General features: G+C 38.2%; 1 protein-coding gene across 1 annotated transcript in view; it reads right to left on the bottom strand.

Annotated features, from left to right (window-relative positions):
* The window catches only part of LOC120789161 (CUB and sushi domain-containing protein 1-like), a 298,034-nt gene extending 281,195 nt beyond the window's left edge, over positions 1-16,839 (bottom strand). The window contains exon 1 of the mRNA XM_040125711.1: positions 16,820-16,839. Within this exon, the coding sequence (XP_039981645.1) occupies positions 16,820-16,824 (5 nt within the window). The 5' untranslated portion in view covers positions 16,825-16,839. The remainder of the gene's footprint in view (positions 1-16,819) is intronic.
* Between the last annotated feature and the right edge of the window lie 423 nt (positions 16,840-17,262).

The raw sequence follows: 17,262 nt of genomic DNA, 5'->3' as shown, positions 1-17,262 counted from the left end.
CTACATTTTAATATTTGAGGAGTGTAAAAAATTGTTCTTTATTTTTAGATTAAGCGGTAATTTTGGTCGGGTCATTTAGCTACAGGCTTTTAAAGTGCGAAGCATGAAAAGAACTGTTATTTACCGATGTATGAATAAAACGGAAAGCCAGAAAAGTCGAGAGCATCATTTGGTTTATGCCTCTGATATCAAAGTGCTTTCCTCTCTGTACTTTGATGTATCTGTAGAAAAAAAAAAAGATACTTTTGGAGGCATTTCAAACTCTGGCTTTTTACCAGCCAGCCTTTCCACCTTGATGTGTCTGAACCAAACAAACAATTTTTTCATCTGTATTTTCAGGAAGTGTAGATTCCATATTACTGCTCAGCAAACACCCAAACGGGGGAAAAAAAACTGGCGATTTTCTGGATAAATGCCAGCTCATACGTGCTACAAATGACAGCCCGCCATTCAGCAAGCCGGTTAGTCAGTCCGTTAACCAGTCTGGAAAGGACTGCCACGGGCCTCGTGTCTAAATACATGCGCACATTATAAAGTTTTAAAATGCCAAATATAAATCAACGGTTATGCTCAAGGGATAGAGCTAAATAAGAGAGTTAAAAATGGCTGTTGCTGTGGATCTTACTGTTGCCTTGTATCACAGTTTACATCTATCTGAGGTGATATTTTAGCAGTGCCTCCTAGTGGAAATACGAGTAACGTGATATTTTATTTATCCCTGTAGGAAAGTCATTGTTTTGGTTTTACTTCCGTACAGGTAATTCAGACTGCAGGCGTGTTACACAACCGCAGCCACAGGAATATTATAATGAGGATGACAACAACGATCATGACAAGGCTGGTAGCAGCAGAAGAAATTATTTTGTTTTGGTTCCTAATATGCCTGTCTATTCAACATTAGTTTTAGTTTATTTTCTACTTAAATGTATGGCTCCAAATTTATTTTTTTTAAAGTTATTTGTGGGAAATTAGTAACGTTTTTATTTTGTTTTAACAGTGTTTCTTTTTTTTTTTTTGCACCGTCATCTCTCAATGTCTTGAACGAATCCCTGATCCTGAAATGTACACAGCAAGGTCACTGTGTGCATGTCTAAAACTAAAAAGGAGTTTAAAGAAGGATTACTCTACACATTTTGAACTTTGACAACAGCTGTGGCATTAAAAATGAATGTGATGACAGTTCATTAAGTAGTAGTACTGTCAAAAACAATCACATCATACAAAACAAAGTGCAGCATTGAAACATTTAGGAGTCATTAATATTGAGGTAAATTCCCAGTGAAAGACAGTCATGAGAGTAATGAAGGAATAGGACCCATTGTTTGTGGGTTTTTATTTTGTTTTTTTTGAAAAATAAATGTAGATTTAACTGTTTCTTTATATTACAATTGTGGAAAAAATCAATAATTCATGTATCCAGGAAAAAAATTAAAGCACAATAACGAATATCTAAAAAGTGAGGAGCACCACAATGCTTTTTTTCCCCCTTGCAGCTCTGATCTCCATTGCACTGGGGTATTTTTTGTGCCAAGTGGCATCTTTCTGTTGTTAGGCAACATTGCTAGCTGTCAGTCACTTGAGCACAAGCAAGCTACACCTGTAACTATCAACAGCAGCTACATTCAGGCAATTACAAAAACAGCAGTAACTGACAAAGTGGCTCTGGGTGGGCAGCAACAAAAAATACTCACCTCGGGACCTTGTTTATGTTGTTTCAGTGTCTTCTTGCAGCAGGAAACACAGAAACAACTTTTGGGTGTGTGGAGACATAAAATGTGGTTTAAAGAGCAACTTAACAGAAGCTAAAAATCTTGTTTTTGCTGACCTCTGGTGGTTTAACTTCTCACCCTGCTGCAGCGATGTACAGGTGTATTTGAGGGAGTGTCAGTACATGGTGATATCACTGTTGGGTGTGGCTGCAGGTGCAACCACAACCGTGATTTTGAGTGTGTTTAGACATGCAAGAGACTTTCAACCAGAAAGTCAACTCTTTAGACTGATCTGCACATCCTAAAAAAATCTGTGCTTTTCTGTGGAAATTAACATTCACCCAAAACTCTAAGCCCTCCATCAGACTGTCCGATTTGGTCCAAGCTCATACCAAACTTCCTGTGGATGTCGCCATCTTGATCACAGGTCACATGAAGTTCCCGTTGATAAGTTGCACTACAGGCAGACGTGTACACTCGCTGGAATCAGCTTTTTGTTTTCCTTTTTTAAGATTTGTATTTCTGTAATCACAGATGTATTTGGACCAGTTGCTTTAGCTCATTTTCATTAACATTAATAACACTGTAGAACAGAGGAAGTAAGCCTGTGAGGTAGAAATACTACCAGTAAACTTACACTTTAGTGGCTATGATTTGCAGTGTGAGGGGATGCTTTGTTGTTTGTGCTTGGTCTTGTTTGATTGTTTTCAATCAAGTTTGTCACTTTATGTGCAAAGAGATAATTCCCTCCCCATATCCATAAATAGCAGCAAATACACATGGATGGCTATATTGTATTTTTGTAAAAGAAAGTGAATGGCGTCACAATGGGTGGCTGGTACTCATGGTGAACTATTCATGAGTGCATATGTCATTCAGATTGCCGTACCCAGTGGGGTTGTGTTTTGAACTGTGATGTTGAATTTGATGATGTTTTTGTTGTTTTGTTTTTTTTTGTTTGGGGTGAGATCTGTTCTGTGAACCCCTGCAGTTTTATTCTTTTTTATTCTTAACTTTCTCTTCTTGTTGTCACTGTATTTTCTCACCCTTTTTTTTAAGTACTTTGCTTCAGTGCTCTTTCACTGTGTAAACAAACTAAAGTAGTAACTCAGATGTTTCACTGAAGTGAAACTTCTGTGACAAGGTCCAATCTGGATTCACGGTAAATTAAACCTTTACTGCATATGTCTCAATAAATGTGTAATTCAGTTTAACGGCAATATTACAGACAGGGACATTCAAGAGTTTTGTGTGCGTGTGTGTGTATATACGCATTTTTGTTACCTCTTTGGATCATTTTCCAGTATAAACTCTGACCTTTTCAGGACCAGTAGTCCTCATGGGGAAGAAAGCCCAGTCCTAATAAAGCAGAACATCATTTCTGAGGTCCTGTTTAAGGTTAGGGGTAAGATGGGAATTGAGGTTACGTAAAGGTTAGGGTTAGGTATGAATTGGTTATGGTTATGGTTAAGGTTTGGGTTAGGCTGTCCACAATGAATGGAAGTCAATGCAATATCCTAACAAGGATAGCTGTGCAAACTTGTGTGTAAGCAAGTACGTGTATTTGCACTGTGGACTGGTGATCAAAATCCACAATTTGTAAAGACAACTTAAGCATAGCTCTGCTTGAAATCTGGCCACTGGCCTAAAGTATTCTCTCTTTCTCACTGTCTCTCTGTTCCTCATATGGCGTCAGTCTGCTCTGTTTCCATCTCTTAGTCTACTTGTAACTTTCTCTCTCTATTGCTTCATCTCTCCCTCTGTATCCCCTCACCTCCTGCTGTGTCTCAGCAGTAACAGGTGTTTGGTGAGGCAGGAGGCCTGCTGATCTAAACGTTCTCATCAGTCCTACAGTCCAGCCCAACAGCTGAACACAGCATCAGTCCACATCCCACTCTAGTGACTGCAGCTCCTCTCAGTCATTTTCATTCTTGACAACAATACAGTTATTTACAATACAGTCTGACAAAATACTCCTTACTACCTTGGAATCTGAGATGTAAACTAGGGTTTGAGCTGCAAGTGTGTCGTAGGAAGGTCAGTCACAGTTTAAGTTAGAAAGTAAAAAAATAAAATAAAATACAATAAACTAGTTCAAGCTTAAAGAATCACTGTGAATAAAATTACAGTTATCAAACAATTAGGTGATCCATTGGTCTGTCAGCAAAAATTAATTGACAACAATTTAGATGACTGATCAATTATTGAAGTCATTTATTAAGAAAACACATGCGAAACATTTCCTGGTTTCAGCTTTAGGATTTGCTGCTTTTCTCTGTTTCTTTATATGATTGTAAACTTAACGTATTTGGGTTTTGGACTGACAAAAAAGGCAACTTTGAAGCATCACCTTGAACTTATCATGATGAGCATATTTAACATATATTTATCTTTCATATAACTACTGACCAATTTATTTATGGACTCTATAATTAATTAATTGAAAATGAATGCAAAAAAACAATGGACAGAAAATTAAATAATAACAATTATCAGATATATATGCATTTATAGCAATATTTAGCTATATTTTGGGGAAAACAAACAAAATGTCTGAATCACATTGAGCATTTAGACAAAAATAGAGAAGTGGATTATGCTATGGAGCAGTAGTTTGGGAAGTTTTTGTAGATATTTTGATGCTTTTTTTTTTTTTTTCCCCACCACAAAATGGGTTGGAATTTATTGTCACTGCTGTGACTCCAGCTGCCATTATCCAAAAAGGAGCAAACTACAGACTTCTTACGCCCACCTTTCAAACCAATGGGAGGGGGCTTGTTTGACAATTTAAAAAAAATCTTTAGTGGAGTATCCATTTAAGTCCACGTAGACAAATATAGCCGGTCTTGCAACTTTGTTAGCCACATTGCCACTTCAGTGTTCAGTTGGACAGACAGTTCAACAAATGAATAGACAACAGGATGAAAAAGATATCAAAAGGCTTATTAGGCAGAAATCATGCATATTCTTTGAGTTTCCATCAACGTTCAACTCTTATTGCAATGTGAAAACCGTACTCAACTTTCTGATGTGCTGGTGACAAGTTGAAGCATCTTAGAGAATGATCAAGAATACAATAAGACACAGACAGACGGACAGAACTACCAACCGCAGAGGGGCTTAGTTCTACCAGCTTTAGCATCTTCCCTCTGTGTGTGTATACGTGGTGTGTGTGTGTGTGTGTTTGAGTCCCTCTCCGGTCCTATGTCTCTTTCTCTGTATGCTTCTGTCTCTTCTTCCTCCCTGCAGTCCCACCTTCATCCCTCCCCCACTCTCCCGTTCTCTCTTCCCTTCTCTCCTTCCTTCCCTAGTGGTAGTCCTGGATTAGTTCCATTGCCTGGTTATCTAGTGTTGGCCTATTTTTCTCAGAAAAGTGTGGCTTTTACTCCGCAGTTACCCAGGGTAGTCTAAGTGTGTGTGTGTGTGTGTGTGTGTGTGTGTGTGTGTGTGTGTGTGTGTGTGTGTGTGTTTTTGTTCACAAGACATTGTTTGTAAATTTATTTTGTGATAAGACTTGAAAAGGTTACTTTAAAAATGAAAGCCATTCGATATTTCTTATTGCTTTGAATTGAAGTCGGTATCCATACTCCTTTGGGCCTCTTTGTGTTTTTTGTACCGTTCTTACTGCATTGCTGTAAAATTTATATAATAATCTCAACTAGCAGATCTGTGTATCTGCATTAAGTCTGGTATAGAAAAAGCAACAACAGTAAACATAGTATAGAATTACTCAGAAGAACTTAATATAATATTGCAAAATCTCACAATAAATTATATTAAATATTCAGAAGTTCACTGAACAAACTCTGCTCGCATCTACCTTGATAAAGCATTGTTCTTGTTTATTTATCAACACATTATTCACTCTTCTGTTTCTTGCTGCCCATAAAAACTACATTTTAGAGATAAGGCTTCAATTTGAGCACCAACAACTATCTGCAGTAAATTCATGGTTAGACACAGGTGCTGCTGACCTGCACATACTGTAACGACCCTCTCCTAAAGGCCTGGTGCATATTTGGTCATATTTTGATGCAGCTTTTTGACTGTTTGCCCAATGATGGAAATCAATAATTCCCCTTCAGATGTTCCCATTTTCCTTTTTTTTTTCATTGCCATTGTCGAACTGCAGTAAATAAATAGAAACATAGATAATTAAACAAACACATTAGCACCTTGATGTATCCAAAACAAGTGAAACTGAGCTTAGAAGAGAAGTAATGGAAGTTAAAGTTAGCATCCGATGAAGCATAAATTACTGAAAACTGGCAGCTGTAGTGTGTGTATGTATAAGAATGTGTGTGTGTGTATGTGTTACTTTTGTGTCCTTGCATTGTACAAGGGTGCTGAATGAACAAGGTAGCCGACCTCTTTCTCTCTCAATCACACACACACACAAACACACACACATAGAGCACAGCATGAACCTTGCCCTTTTGTCTTGTCATTCCCTTGTCTCTATTTTCTCTCTATATTGTTCTCTTGATTTTGCTCTGTCTCCATCTCTACATCTCTACAACAAAGACACACCTCACTGATAACCTTTCTCTGCCCCCTCTTCCTCCCCCTGTTATGTGACTGCAAAGACACAGCAGAGTTCTGTGTTTTCAACTGTCCTCTCTACCCCATATACCCAAACTAGTACTCTAACCGGCCACTCATAATATATAAACAAACACTATTCCTTGTTAAATGAAGTAAAGAGGTGCTTTGTAACTTTCCAATACCACTACACACAGCTTATACAGTGTTTACATCTGTAAGGGCAACTTTAAGGTTGGCTATCCCAATGAAGTGTGAGAAAATGATGGAGTGCATTTACCTAAAAAGAATATATCTTAAGAATATATATAAGATATTTATTGTGACCCATGGACTAATGTTGTAAGACAATAACAAAGATGGAACCAGGGGGACTGGGAAAAGACAGTGTGAGGAAAAATGTGTCAGTAAATCTAGATGTGGTTTGAGGAGATCCTGTGGCAGCGTGGACAGGTGTCTTGGTGAATGACTAATTGCTACATGTTGACTACATTTGCTACTACATCAGCAACTGCTGGTTGCACTGAGAAACATTTCATCTATTCCTTCCAGCTAAATTTGTGCTGGTCTGTGACAACTATTACCACTGGACGGACGTGTCCTGTTGCTGCTAACACTCCTAAAATAATTTAATTAGTACTCATTTCAGTGAAGTATTGGTCTCAACTGATGGTCTAAAGGCCATTTCAGTGAATTTCTACTGCATAATAAGAGTGGAATACTATGATGGAAACAGTTGAATAGAATATCATACTTAACTTTTACCTAAAAATACTTACCTAAAACTCAACTGATGTGTCTGCAACTATATTGTAGCAACTTTCCTTATACTCTTACACAGATTACCACAAGGGTAACTGCAAAAAAGTCTGTCTATATCTATAAATCCTATTATCCAATTATCCCATAATTTTTGTGATTTCTGTAATTACAGGTTGCCTTCCAACCAAGTGCAGCAATATCATTCTAGGAAGTAAAGAGGACAGAGGAGGATTTGTTGAAATAAGATGTAAGGAGCAAAGATCAGAGACAAAAACAAACACAACGAATACACAACACTGAAAAATCCGATCCTCAAGACATGACTAGTACCACTTCAGAGCAGGTAGGATGTGTCTTAAAGCAGAGGTTTAGAAGAAAATGGGTTGGGTATTGAAATGCTAAAGGATAGATTCAGATTTTTGAAGTCTATCTTAGCCACACACCCATAAGGACACTGAGATAATTACTGGTTGTTGTAATAATTCCTCCTGTTGAGACTGGCTATAAAGTGATCCCTTAGTGTAACACTGATGTAACAGATGGGGGACAAAAAAAATAATAATAAGTGATCCTTTAGTGTAACAGTGATGTAACAGATGAGGGACAAAAAAAAAAAAACCCTGTTTCATGTGTTTCAAGAGCTTTGGATAGTCTGAGTTAGTCAAATTAAGTGGGTATCTTCCAAAGTTGTTTTTTTTAGGATGTGTCAAACAGTGTGTCCTCGCTGAGACATGGCAGAGGTAGCTTAAAACAGAGAAGTCTCCCTCAAATGCTGATATTAGCAGTTTCACAGTGGCTTATAAGGGTGCACCCAAGTGTATGTTTTTATAGCTATGTCATTGTTTCTTAATTACTTTGATTAAACATAGCAACACTTAGTGCCATAATCGCTGTACTGTATAATTAACAGTGCCTTTCTAACGCAGGTGCATGGCTGCACACACATTTACACGCACACATGCGTTATACTTTTGAGTAAACACACAGCTTCACTATCAGACATGCTCCAATCATCACACACTGCAACATGTCTTTATTTAAAGGGTATGAGGACAGAAATGATGATATGAGATGATAATTTCTTTACACACAGAGAATATATAGTATTTGCAAGTTTACTAGAAACACCTAACAAAATCTTATAAAATCCAACACTATAACCTTGCATTAAAATGGTGGAATCAAAATGGAGTGCATCGTATTGAAAGGTGTTTTCAGTATTTTGTCCACCCCCATTGACATGAATGGGGATACAGTGCTTACTGTTGAATTATGAAGCAAAGTCTGTTAACAGTGTACAATAAACTAATTTCTCTGGCCACAACAACAAGAACCCCAGTAATTGTGATGGAAATGAGCTCATCAAGTATAAGTGGCAAATAATTTGTATTTCTGAATTTCATGAATATTGGAAAAATGTATTTGCCACAGTTCTTTCCTCTAACACCAACATGGTGTTTCTAAAATTTCAATTCCATTAGATATAAGGGATATTTCAAGCTTTTCTCCATATGTCAACTGTTCTATCTTAGGAATGAATGTTTATGGATATTGTTCATTAAAGAAGCAGTATGATGGTTGTATATTAGCGAGCAGAGGCCTGGATGGTGGATCTAAAAGCTTTTTGCAGCAACTATGAAGAGAAGGAATTATTACAGCATAAAAACCTATATCTAATCAAGGCCATGTTTTATTACATTGAGTGCTTGAAAATGCTATTACGTGCAGTCGTGATACAATTTGTTTCCACGTTTTGGTTAACCTGTGCGCACAAGATAAGTGTATATACAGAGAGCAAGCACAACAGACCAGAGTCTCTCCCCAGAGCACTGTGATCAAGCCAGCCCCCCCCCTGAATTTGGAGTGCACCTGTTTTCTGACCTTTCTGGTAAATGCATTGAAACAGGCCAGAGAGAGCTGACATGCAAGGTTAGTGACTGTTTTCTTTCATTTTTCTTACTTTCTAAAGACAAGTGTTGCAGTATGAAATACTTGTGTCCCTTATAAATGAAAAAAATCCCTCTAAAATGTGAAGGAAATTACTGTATTCTTTGGGTAGCTGGAAAACATTAAATATATGATTCCTTAGAGCAACTGATACATTTGAGTTCAGGACTGAAAATCTAACATTTTTACTATATAGCATTATGCAATAGCATTTTGAGTACTTGATGTAATAAAACGTGGCCTCGATATATATTTTTTTATTCTTCTGTCTATGGCCACTGGTGTTCTGTAGTAATTCTGTAAAAGCTGTAAAACTGTAATACAGTAGATAAGATTAGGTATTACAGCCAAAACAAAAAACAAACCTGTCCAGGCTAGCTGTGGATTTGCATTTTAAAGCCCCTGTGTGTATGAACATGATGACAGATGTTTATTAAGATAGTTAAGTAATAAAAGCAGTGTCCTTTGAAATGATAAGAAAGGCTTGAGGAGGGCAGATATGTTTGTACACTGTTCTAAATAAATATGATGGCAAGAAGTTTGTGATCTTCTGAGGAACTCATTAATTTGCTGGATTGTGGGTCACACACAGAATAAAAAAAAATCTCCCTGCAGGGATCAAAAAGGTATCACTTAACTTGTGAAATTGTAGGTCCAAGTGCTGCCTGACAAACCACTTCTGCAAACGCCTCATGTGCAGCAGCTGCATTGGAAATATGGTGAGCTGCTGACATGAGACCCGGAGGGTACATGATACAAACCATAAGAATGTCAATGGCTTGCCTAGTTGTACCCTCTGACCTGACTCCATAATGGCTCTCTGCCTGATTCTGAGAAACTAACTTAAAGTATGACGAAATCAAGCAGTAGCTTTAAATAGAACTTTTTTTTTTTATCTTCAATAATAGGAAAACTGGTCCAAGCGGGGGTCCGAATCAAGAGGATATGTAAAATTATGGAGGTTTTTGGGCACTGGCAAAAAGTTCTCCAAATTGAAATGAATTGTTTGCCTATGCCTCTAGCATGAAGCATTTTCTGATCTGACTTCCAGCCTTCCAACACTGGTCCAAATCACTGTTGAAAAATAAATCTTTTTTTTTGATGTGGCATTAAAATTGTAATTTCGCTAACGTTAGGGGAGCTTCATTGTCATGATAACAAAAATAAAAAAATTTTAACAATAAAGGAACAATCTCTGTCAAAACAGCACCAACTGTCAGCTGGAAACAGGAAATGAACAGTGTTCTCCTGTATTAAAGCCTAAAGTTTGGCTCACTTGTCCATCCCCCCACAATCTCCTCCTCTCTAAAGTGAATTTCTTACCATACCGTTATTTTTCTTCCACCGTTGCTCCTGTCATAATTACAATGTCCACTAGACGGCTTTGTTACTTTAACATAAAGATATCTCGTTTTAAGGCACTGGCTGAAAGGACTTAAGCGGTCGTTCTTCCTGGGAGGACAGTCTCACATTGTTGGCCCCACGTATGCTTTCAATACAGTGCTGCTGGTGTTAGCAGAAATGGCAGTCCCTTTTCCATGTTCAACTGCCTGTCTTCTAACACGCCCACCTAATGACTAGCAGCATTACACAGCAATCCCAGCAGGAAATCACAGTTTTGATCTCTGACACCAGACAATAAAACTTCTAAACTTTATATACAAGAGTTTTGCACCACAATCCAAAACTCTTTTTGATCACGACATCCCCAGTCAACCAATCACACCTGGATGGCACCTGGATGTGGCAAATGCTGAGACAGTCTAACCTGCTGAAGGATATATAAAATGTATGCCTTAAGACACTGAAAATGACGAAAAGCAACATCAAGTCTTCCATCCTTAGATTGTGCCAGAAGGGAAACTGATCAGAATGTGATCCCAGGACATTGTACACAAGCAAGACAGTACATAAGAGACAGCCATTACACCAATTCTACTGCAATAAACTTTATGTTCCAAGGAGACTTGACTATCATGAAAGAGGCAAACAGAAGAACCTTAAAGTGATACTTCCTAGCCATCTTTTGAGTATCACTCACTTCCCCCGGCAGACTTGAGTGATGGCTGTTTTACTTTCCTTACTGATGTTGAACAGTGGTGGGCTGGAGTTTAGACAGCTGCAATGGATTCCAAAGGGGACAGGTTTTACAGTTAAAGAAAGTACATATAAAAAAAGTACACAGATACTTTTCAAACTATGCCTTCAGCATTTTTCTCTTCTCTGCCATCCATCTATATGTGCAGTATGTCCCAAACAGGCAGGGTTTCATCAAAATACTTTATTTCTCAAATTTTGGCAAAACTGCCTGTAAGGGAATGGGGACTTGGACAAAACTGGCTGGAAAGCCCCTCCTGTGCCTTTCTTATACAGTATAAGACACCGGCATAGAGCCGACAGTGATTTCTGTATGAGAGAAGTTTCTCAGTTTCACAAATAAATATTTTCACACTGCTGAAATCAGTCATCAGAGTGAGTGGGATGGAGTAGAGTTACCGCTGCTGACGCACAGCTGGGGCTGGTAAGAAGAGGCCACAGATGCCGGGTCAGCTCTTCTTCTATATATGAGATTGCAGCATTCCCCACACACAAGGTCTGAGGGTAGTTGGAGGGGTGGCTGCGAAAAAGCTATATCCTGCCTCTTCTGTGCTCCTCTTTGTGTACAAAGAGAAGGCAGTCAGCTCCTCTTGGCTTCATCCCACTCTCCATGTGGGTAGTCTGATGGATTCATATCAGCAAGTCTTACACCATTCAGCCAGAAGTTGAGAGGAGGAGAGGGTTTTAGGTCAGCTGATTGACCACTGCTCTTGTGGAGCTCAGACAGAGAATGGGCAGCTGCAATAGAATTGGAATCAGCTCCTACAGTATATGGACAAGGTGAAATGTTTTATGTAAAAACATAAGTTACACTGCAACAAGCAAAGAGGGGTCGGTGTGATTCAATAGCTACTGACGCTCAACTGAAGCTGGCAGAAGCTTTACAAGCTTGCTCAAAGTTTTGCCAGCACTGACACACACCAGGAAGACCCAGAGGGCACAAAAGAAGGACGGCCAGTCATCTCAATTCAGCACTTTGCTGCCTGTCCTCAGTAATGTCCACACCATTCAGAGACGTGCTAACATCAACAGAGAAGCTGAGCTAAGGAGAGAATGAGCCTGCACCTCCCAGCTTAGTCACTTGATCTAAATGACACTGGGAATGGGTTCACTGCAAGAGCTGACTGCTCTTAGGGCCAGAAGCTCAGTAAGCAGCTCATACACTACTCACCACTCTTCCACTGATCTTTTACATTTGAGGGCTTTGCAAGGGACGGAGCAGTTGAAATACTACTGGTATATGTCTGGGTTGCTGTCTGATAGTATGTGTGCCACATAACTCCAGGGCCAATTAACACCAGTGGGAGAAACCAAGATGGCAAAAGGTCACAACTGCCACATCTTGCTACATCACCTGCCACAGTAGTTATCTACATCAAACTTTTTTTTTTCAGATTAATTAATAATTTATAGACCTTTGATAAGCAGCGAAAAATCCTTGTTGAAATTATGAGTTCTGCTCCCTCCCAGCCTGCATCCAACATTTCAAAAAAACTTCTCACATGAACACAGAGCTGGATAATTGGTGTATTTGCTTCTACGTTGTATTAGGCGATGCTGCATGTGTTAGTAAAAAAACAGCAAAAAGTATCAAAAAACAACATTGCTTTGGCTGGAGAAAAGACAAGAGCACATTGTTAGCTATGGAAGGAGCAATCAGCAGCAGGTGATCTGAGAATGGCGCAGCGGGGCCAGTCACAGCTGGACACTTTAATTCCCTGTCGTCACAAGACACAGCTTTAGTTCTGGACAGTACTGGAAATTTCTTGTGCAGGTGTCTTCTCACTTTGTGTAGGGCCTGCAGACAGCAAACTCTGGTTGTTCCACTATCTCATGAGACACATGCTTCAGGCCAACAACTTTGAACACACACAGCCAGTAGGGGGTCCAAGGTGCAGTACCTAACAAGCTAGCCTTGGTCATGCTGTCATCCACAGAGTCCAGAGGCCCAATACACAACCGAGTCCACTCAGCTTGAATTTCTGAGCATATACATGCCAATGTATTGGACAAACACAAGAAGGTGCTGCTAAGCTAAACCAAGAAATCCTGGTAAAAACCCAAGTCTGTTTGTCAAGACATGCGGTTTAGTTGAACTGCATGTCTGATCTTCAACTCACCACTGCAGAGGCAGTGAATTGAATAAGGATGAATTTTGAATAGTGAAAGATAGAAGAGAAAAAATAAGAAAACAAACAGACAGATGGAAGCAAATGGAAAGAGGATTAAATAAAAGGAGAAAAAGGAAAGGAGAAAAGGAAATCTCCCACAGATTAGATTTAGTTTTTTAATTTTGGATTTTAATTTCATTTTCATATTACATATATTTTAGCATTTTCTTCTGATTTTTTTCATTATACTTAATTGCTGTTCAAGCTCATTTCACAGACATATTAGTATTAGACTTTAAAAAGACATTTTGGAAAATTAAAATAGTAAAGGATCTAATAAATCTGTGATTTGAAGTAGTCCCTTGAGCCAGCCTATTTTATGAGATAATCGCATCACAGTTCAGTGAGGCCAAGCATAACAAAGCCAAAACAAAGCCCTCTTAGTCCTGTCTGCTTGTTGTGGATCTAAAGCACAAGCAAGAAGTAGAATAATGCAGGCGAGATCACAAACAACAATGTCACTAAAGCTCTCCCAAAGAGCTGCAAAAAATAATACCTAATACAAGAGGCATCACTCTGAACAAATTAGGGTGGTGATTCAGAGTTGATTTTTGGGATTTGTTTTAACACAAAATCTTTATGTGCTGTATTCATACATCAAACTAATCTCTAAATATTAAAACAAAGAAATGTTACTGCATAACAACAAACAGTCGGAAACACTTGGTAATGCGTATGAATTTTCCAGAGCCATTATAACTTAAATACACTTATTTTTTTATAAAGAAATAATATTCTCATGACTGCCGAAAATGTTTGAATCCCGGATTTAGCGTCATACCTTTATATTGATTTAGCTCATTATGTCACTCACATATGTTTATAAATAATTGTGTTAACTGCAGCCTTGGCCTTGCAAAGAAGCAAACAACCAGAGACAGGATCCTAATGGTGATACTTACTGTAAGCCTCCACACAAACCCACGACTCGATATAGTCTGCAGTATACACTATTCCCCTCCATGCAAGAAAATAACCAACGTGTTCTACTCAAACACTGACACATAACATGGCTACATAATGTTTTCAAGGAAAAACCCACTGTTTTCCATAACTGCACCACCAACCTCAAACACTACTTGGTACACTCCCAGCTCAACCCTCCTACATACAAGCAGAGCACTATGAATAAGCTTCCTACAGTTTGCCAGCTCTGTAGTTGTTGTTCTATCTGCCTTTCTTCTGCAACAATTTTACAGTCCTACAACTCAGCAAGTAGGGTTCCTGCCAATTCATCTGTGACTTATATTTTGGACAACGGAGAAAATAAATATTTAAATGATCCACTAGATAGCAGCATCTACCCTAGGGAAATTGGTTATATCTGCATACTTACGACATTGCTATATTCAACCTGCAAGACAAAATAAAAAGGCACTAAAGGCATTAAAAATTGCAGTGAGATCTTCCACATCTGACGAATGTGGATGTTATATTCAGGCCACTGCTGTTCCATTTGCCTTGTGTGTTCATGAGTTTCATTCTTGTTAGTGTGCTAAAGTTAAAAGTAAGTTTTATAATTCTGATAAAATATATTTTCTTGATAAAATATTACTCTTTGTCCTACTTGTTGGAATATCTATATTACTGCAGAAGGCAACCAGCTGATTGTTGGTTACTTAACGTTTATCAATATAAAAAAAACTAAATGCTTCAACACTCTACTTTTTTGCGCAGTTTCAGTCATGTGGTTAGCTTAAATTCCAGTCGCAGTGGAGTAAAAAGATTACTAAATCTCTCCTGTATTAACAAGCGGTGTATAAACCTGAAAACTCTGCTAAAAGTTACATACTGTCATTAATGTACTTTCCTTATTGTCATCTCCTTAGGAGATTAGAAATTTAGTCAAAGCTTTTCCTTCTTCTCCTCCGTAGCAGAACAGCAATGCTAACTGCGACACTGTTAATGTGCAAGAATTGATTTTTTTTATCTGAATTGTAAAAGATAATCAATTTCTTTCCTCCCACCCAAACAGATCATATCTTTTGGCCAATCTACAGGCCTATGTGCAATCTCTATTCTGTTTTTCCTGATTGTTTTTATGTAATTTACCCTCTGTGAGTTCCAGGGACAACTTCCTTAATACCCTTGATAACACCCGAAGAAGAGAATTCAGTTTGAAATGCACAGCTTATATTACATGTATTATTGAAACCAATTTCTGTTCTGCTATTTCTCCATCTGCACCTTAATGTTTGAAGACGCAGTTAAATTTTTCGCCCTTTGCAGCAAAGAGTTTTTCAGTGTATTCATTTTATTTTTTGGGGCTTGTATTCCCCTCCGCCCACTTTTCTGTAGTACATTTGTAGGTAAAACAGAAAAGCCTGGTATGCTGCTTCACAGGCCAAAGCCCCTGTAGCCTAAATTACTTAATGTTGAACTTCCCTTGTTAAGCTCAAGGCAATGTAGCAAACACATTTAACTTAATTTCTGTTGAAGATAAGAACAGATATTCCAGGGTTGCAAATTAAAAAAATACATCCTCTGACATCATTCATACTCCAGAGGTGGTCACGCCATAATTCTGAAGTAAACAGGCTAATATGAGAAATCCAGTTGACACTTTGCATGGCTAGAATCAAAGAATGAATAAACGAACAGACAAGCAACATAATTTCCTTGCAAGTCTGCTATCTTATCTTTAGATTTTGTCTGCGTCATTTAGTCGATCAACGCCAGTATGAGTCGGAGCATAAAACAGGAAAACATTAACTATGCAGAATCTTCTCACAGTAACAGTTTTTGATTAATACTATCAAAAAACTGCTATAAACTAGGTACGACAAAACAACAGTGGGTAAAAAGATTAAGAAAAGAAAGAAAGATGTCTCTAAAGGAAACGCTAGTATTTTTTTAAATGCACTGATCAGAATTTAGGTGTGACTGATAATAACTCACACACACTTTCTCCACTATACTGTATACACACTCTAAAAATATTGTAATGTAAAACTGGTCATTAGTGGCCTGAAACCTTAGATGGTAACATCAGAGTGTTTTTTTTTTATATATTTTTTTTCTCTTTGCAAATGTAAATATTTTGCCTAACTGTTGTCATATATGTATTGTCGAGAAAATGAACTTGATACCTTTGTAAGTAGCAGTGTCAAGTCTGTCAGATGTAAAAATCTAATATGTGCTGTACTTTTCAAACAATAGCAGTGCCTTTTCACCTGAGCTATGGATCTCCTATATGACGGCAGAAATTCTAATCTAAATTTATCAAGTACTTTATATTCCAGTGGATTGTGTCTCTGGTTACGTTTTTAGCAGACAATAAAACAGCCTTCCCAATCATTCTAATGTCAAAGTATCTGCTTTGTAAAATCTCAATTTATTTTGTCAAACTACTTTTGTCACCGTGAAAAAGAGTGGACCGTGCACAAATTATGGATGTCCTTTTTTAAACTATTCATCCGATCTGACAGAAAATCCACAGAGGACGTACATGAGTGGAGCTGGAGAAGAGGGTAGGCTGTATTCAAAGTGTTAGAGTCAGAGAGGTTCACATGAAAGAGGGAAGAGAGAGATCAGAAAAACAGCAGAGCAGGAAAGAAGATCAGACTGTAAATAAAAGAATAATTTCTTTACCTCATCTTTAAGTTGCCAGGCGATGGTTGTCCATCGTAAACTGATACAATATCAAAGTCTTCCTCCAGCGCCAGCGTGACGAAGGTTAGCTGGATTCGGTTCCTTTCCCCTGTTATTATCAGCCATGTACAGTTGGCATAGTTTGGATAGCCATGGGGGAAACCAGGCGACTCTATGGTGCCATTCAGGCCTTGGACTACACCACCACAAGATTCAGCTGGAAGAGAGAGATGAGACAAAATCCTATTAGAATACTAGGAACTCAAATTTGTACTCAGTGTTAAATTATAGAATATGATTTGGATGAAAGATCCTGTCTGGTTTGCATACTGCAGATTTCAAAGATACAGACTGTCACTTTTAGCCTGTAGCCTTGTAACATTTGTCGAGTTCTGTGCAGAGTCCAGGACAAGAAAATATAGGATGAATCTATATTCATACCA

The sequence above is a fragment of the Xiphias gladius genome, chromosome 1, assembly GCF_016859285.1.
Source record: "Xiphias gladius isolate SHS-SW01 ecotype Sanya breed wild chromosome 1, ASM1685928v1, whole genome shotgun sequence".
Classification (NCBI taxonomy): domain Eukaryota; kingdom Metazoa; phylum Chordata; class Actinopteri; order Istiophoriformes; family Xiphiidae; genus Xiphias; species Xiphias gladius.
The sequence above is the reverse complement of the archived record's forward strand: the minus strand, read 5'-3'. Positions and strand labels throughout refer to the sequence as shown.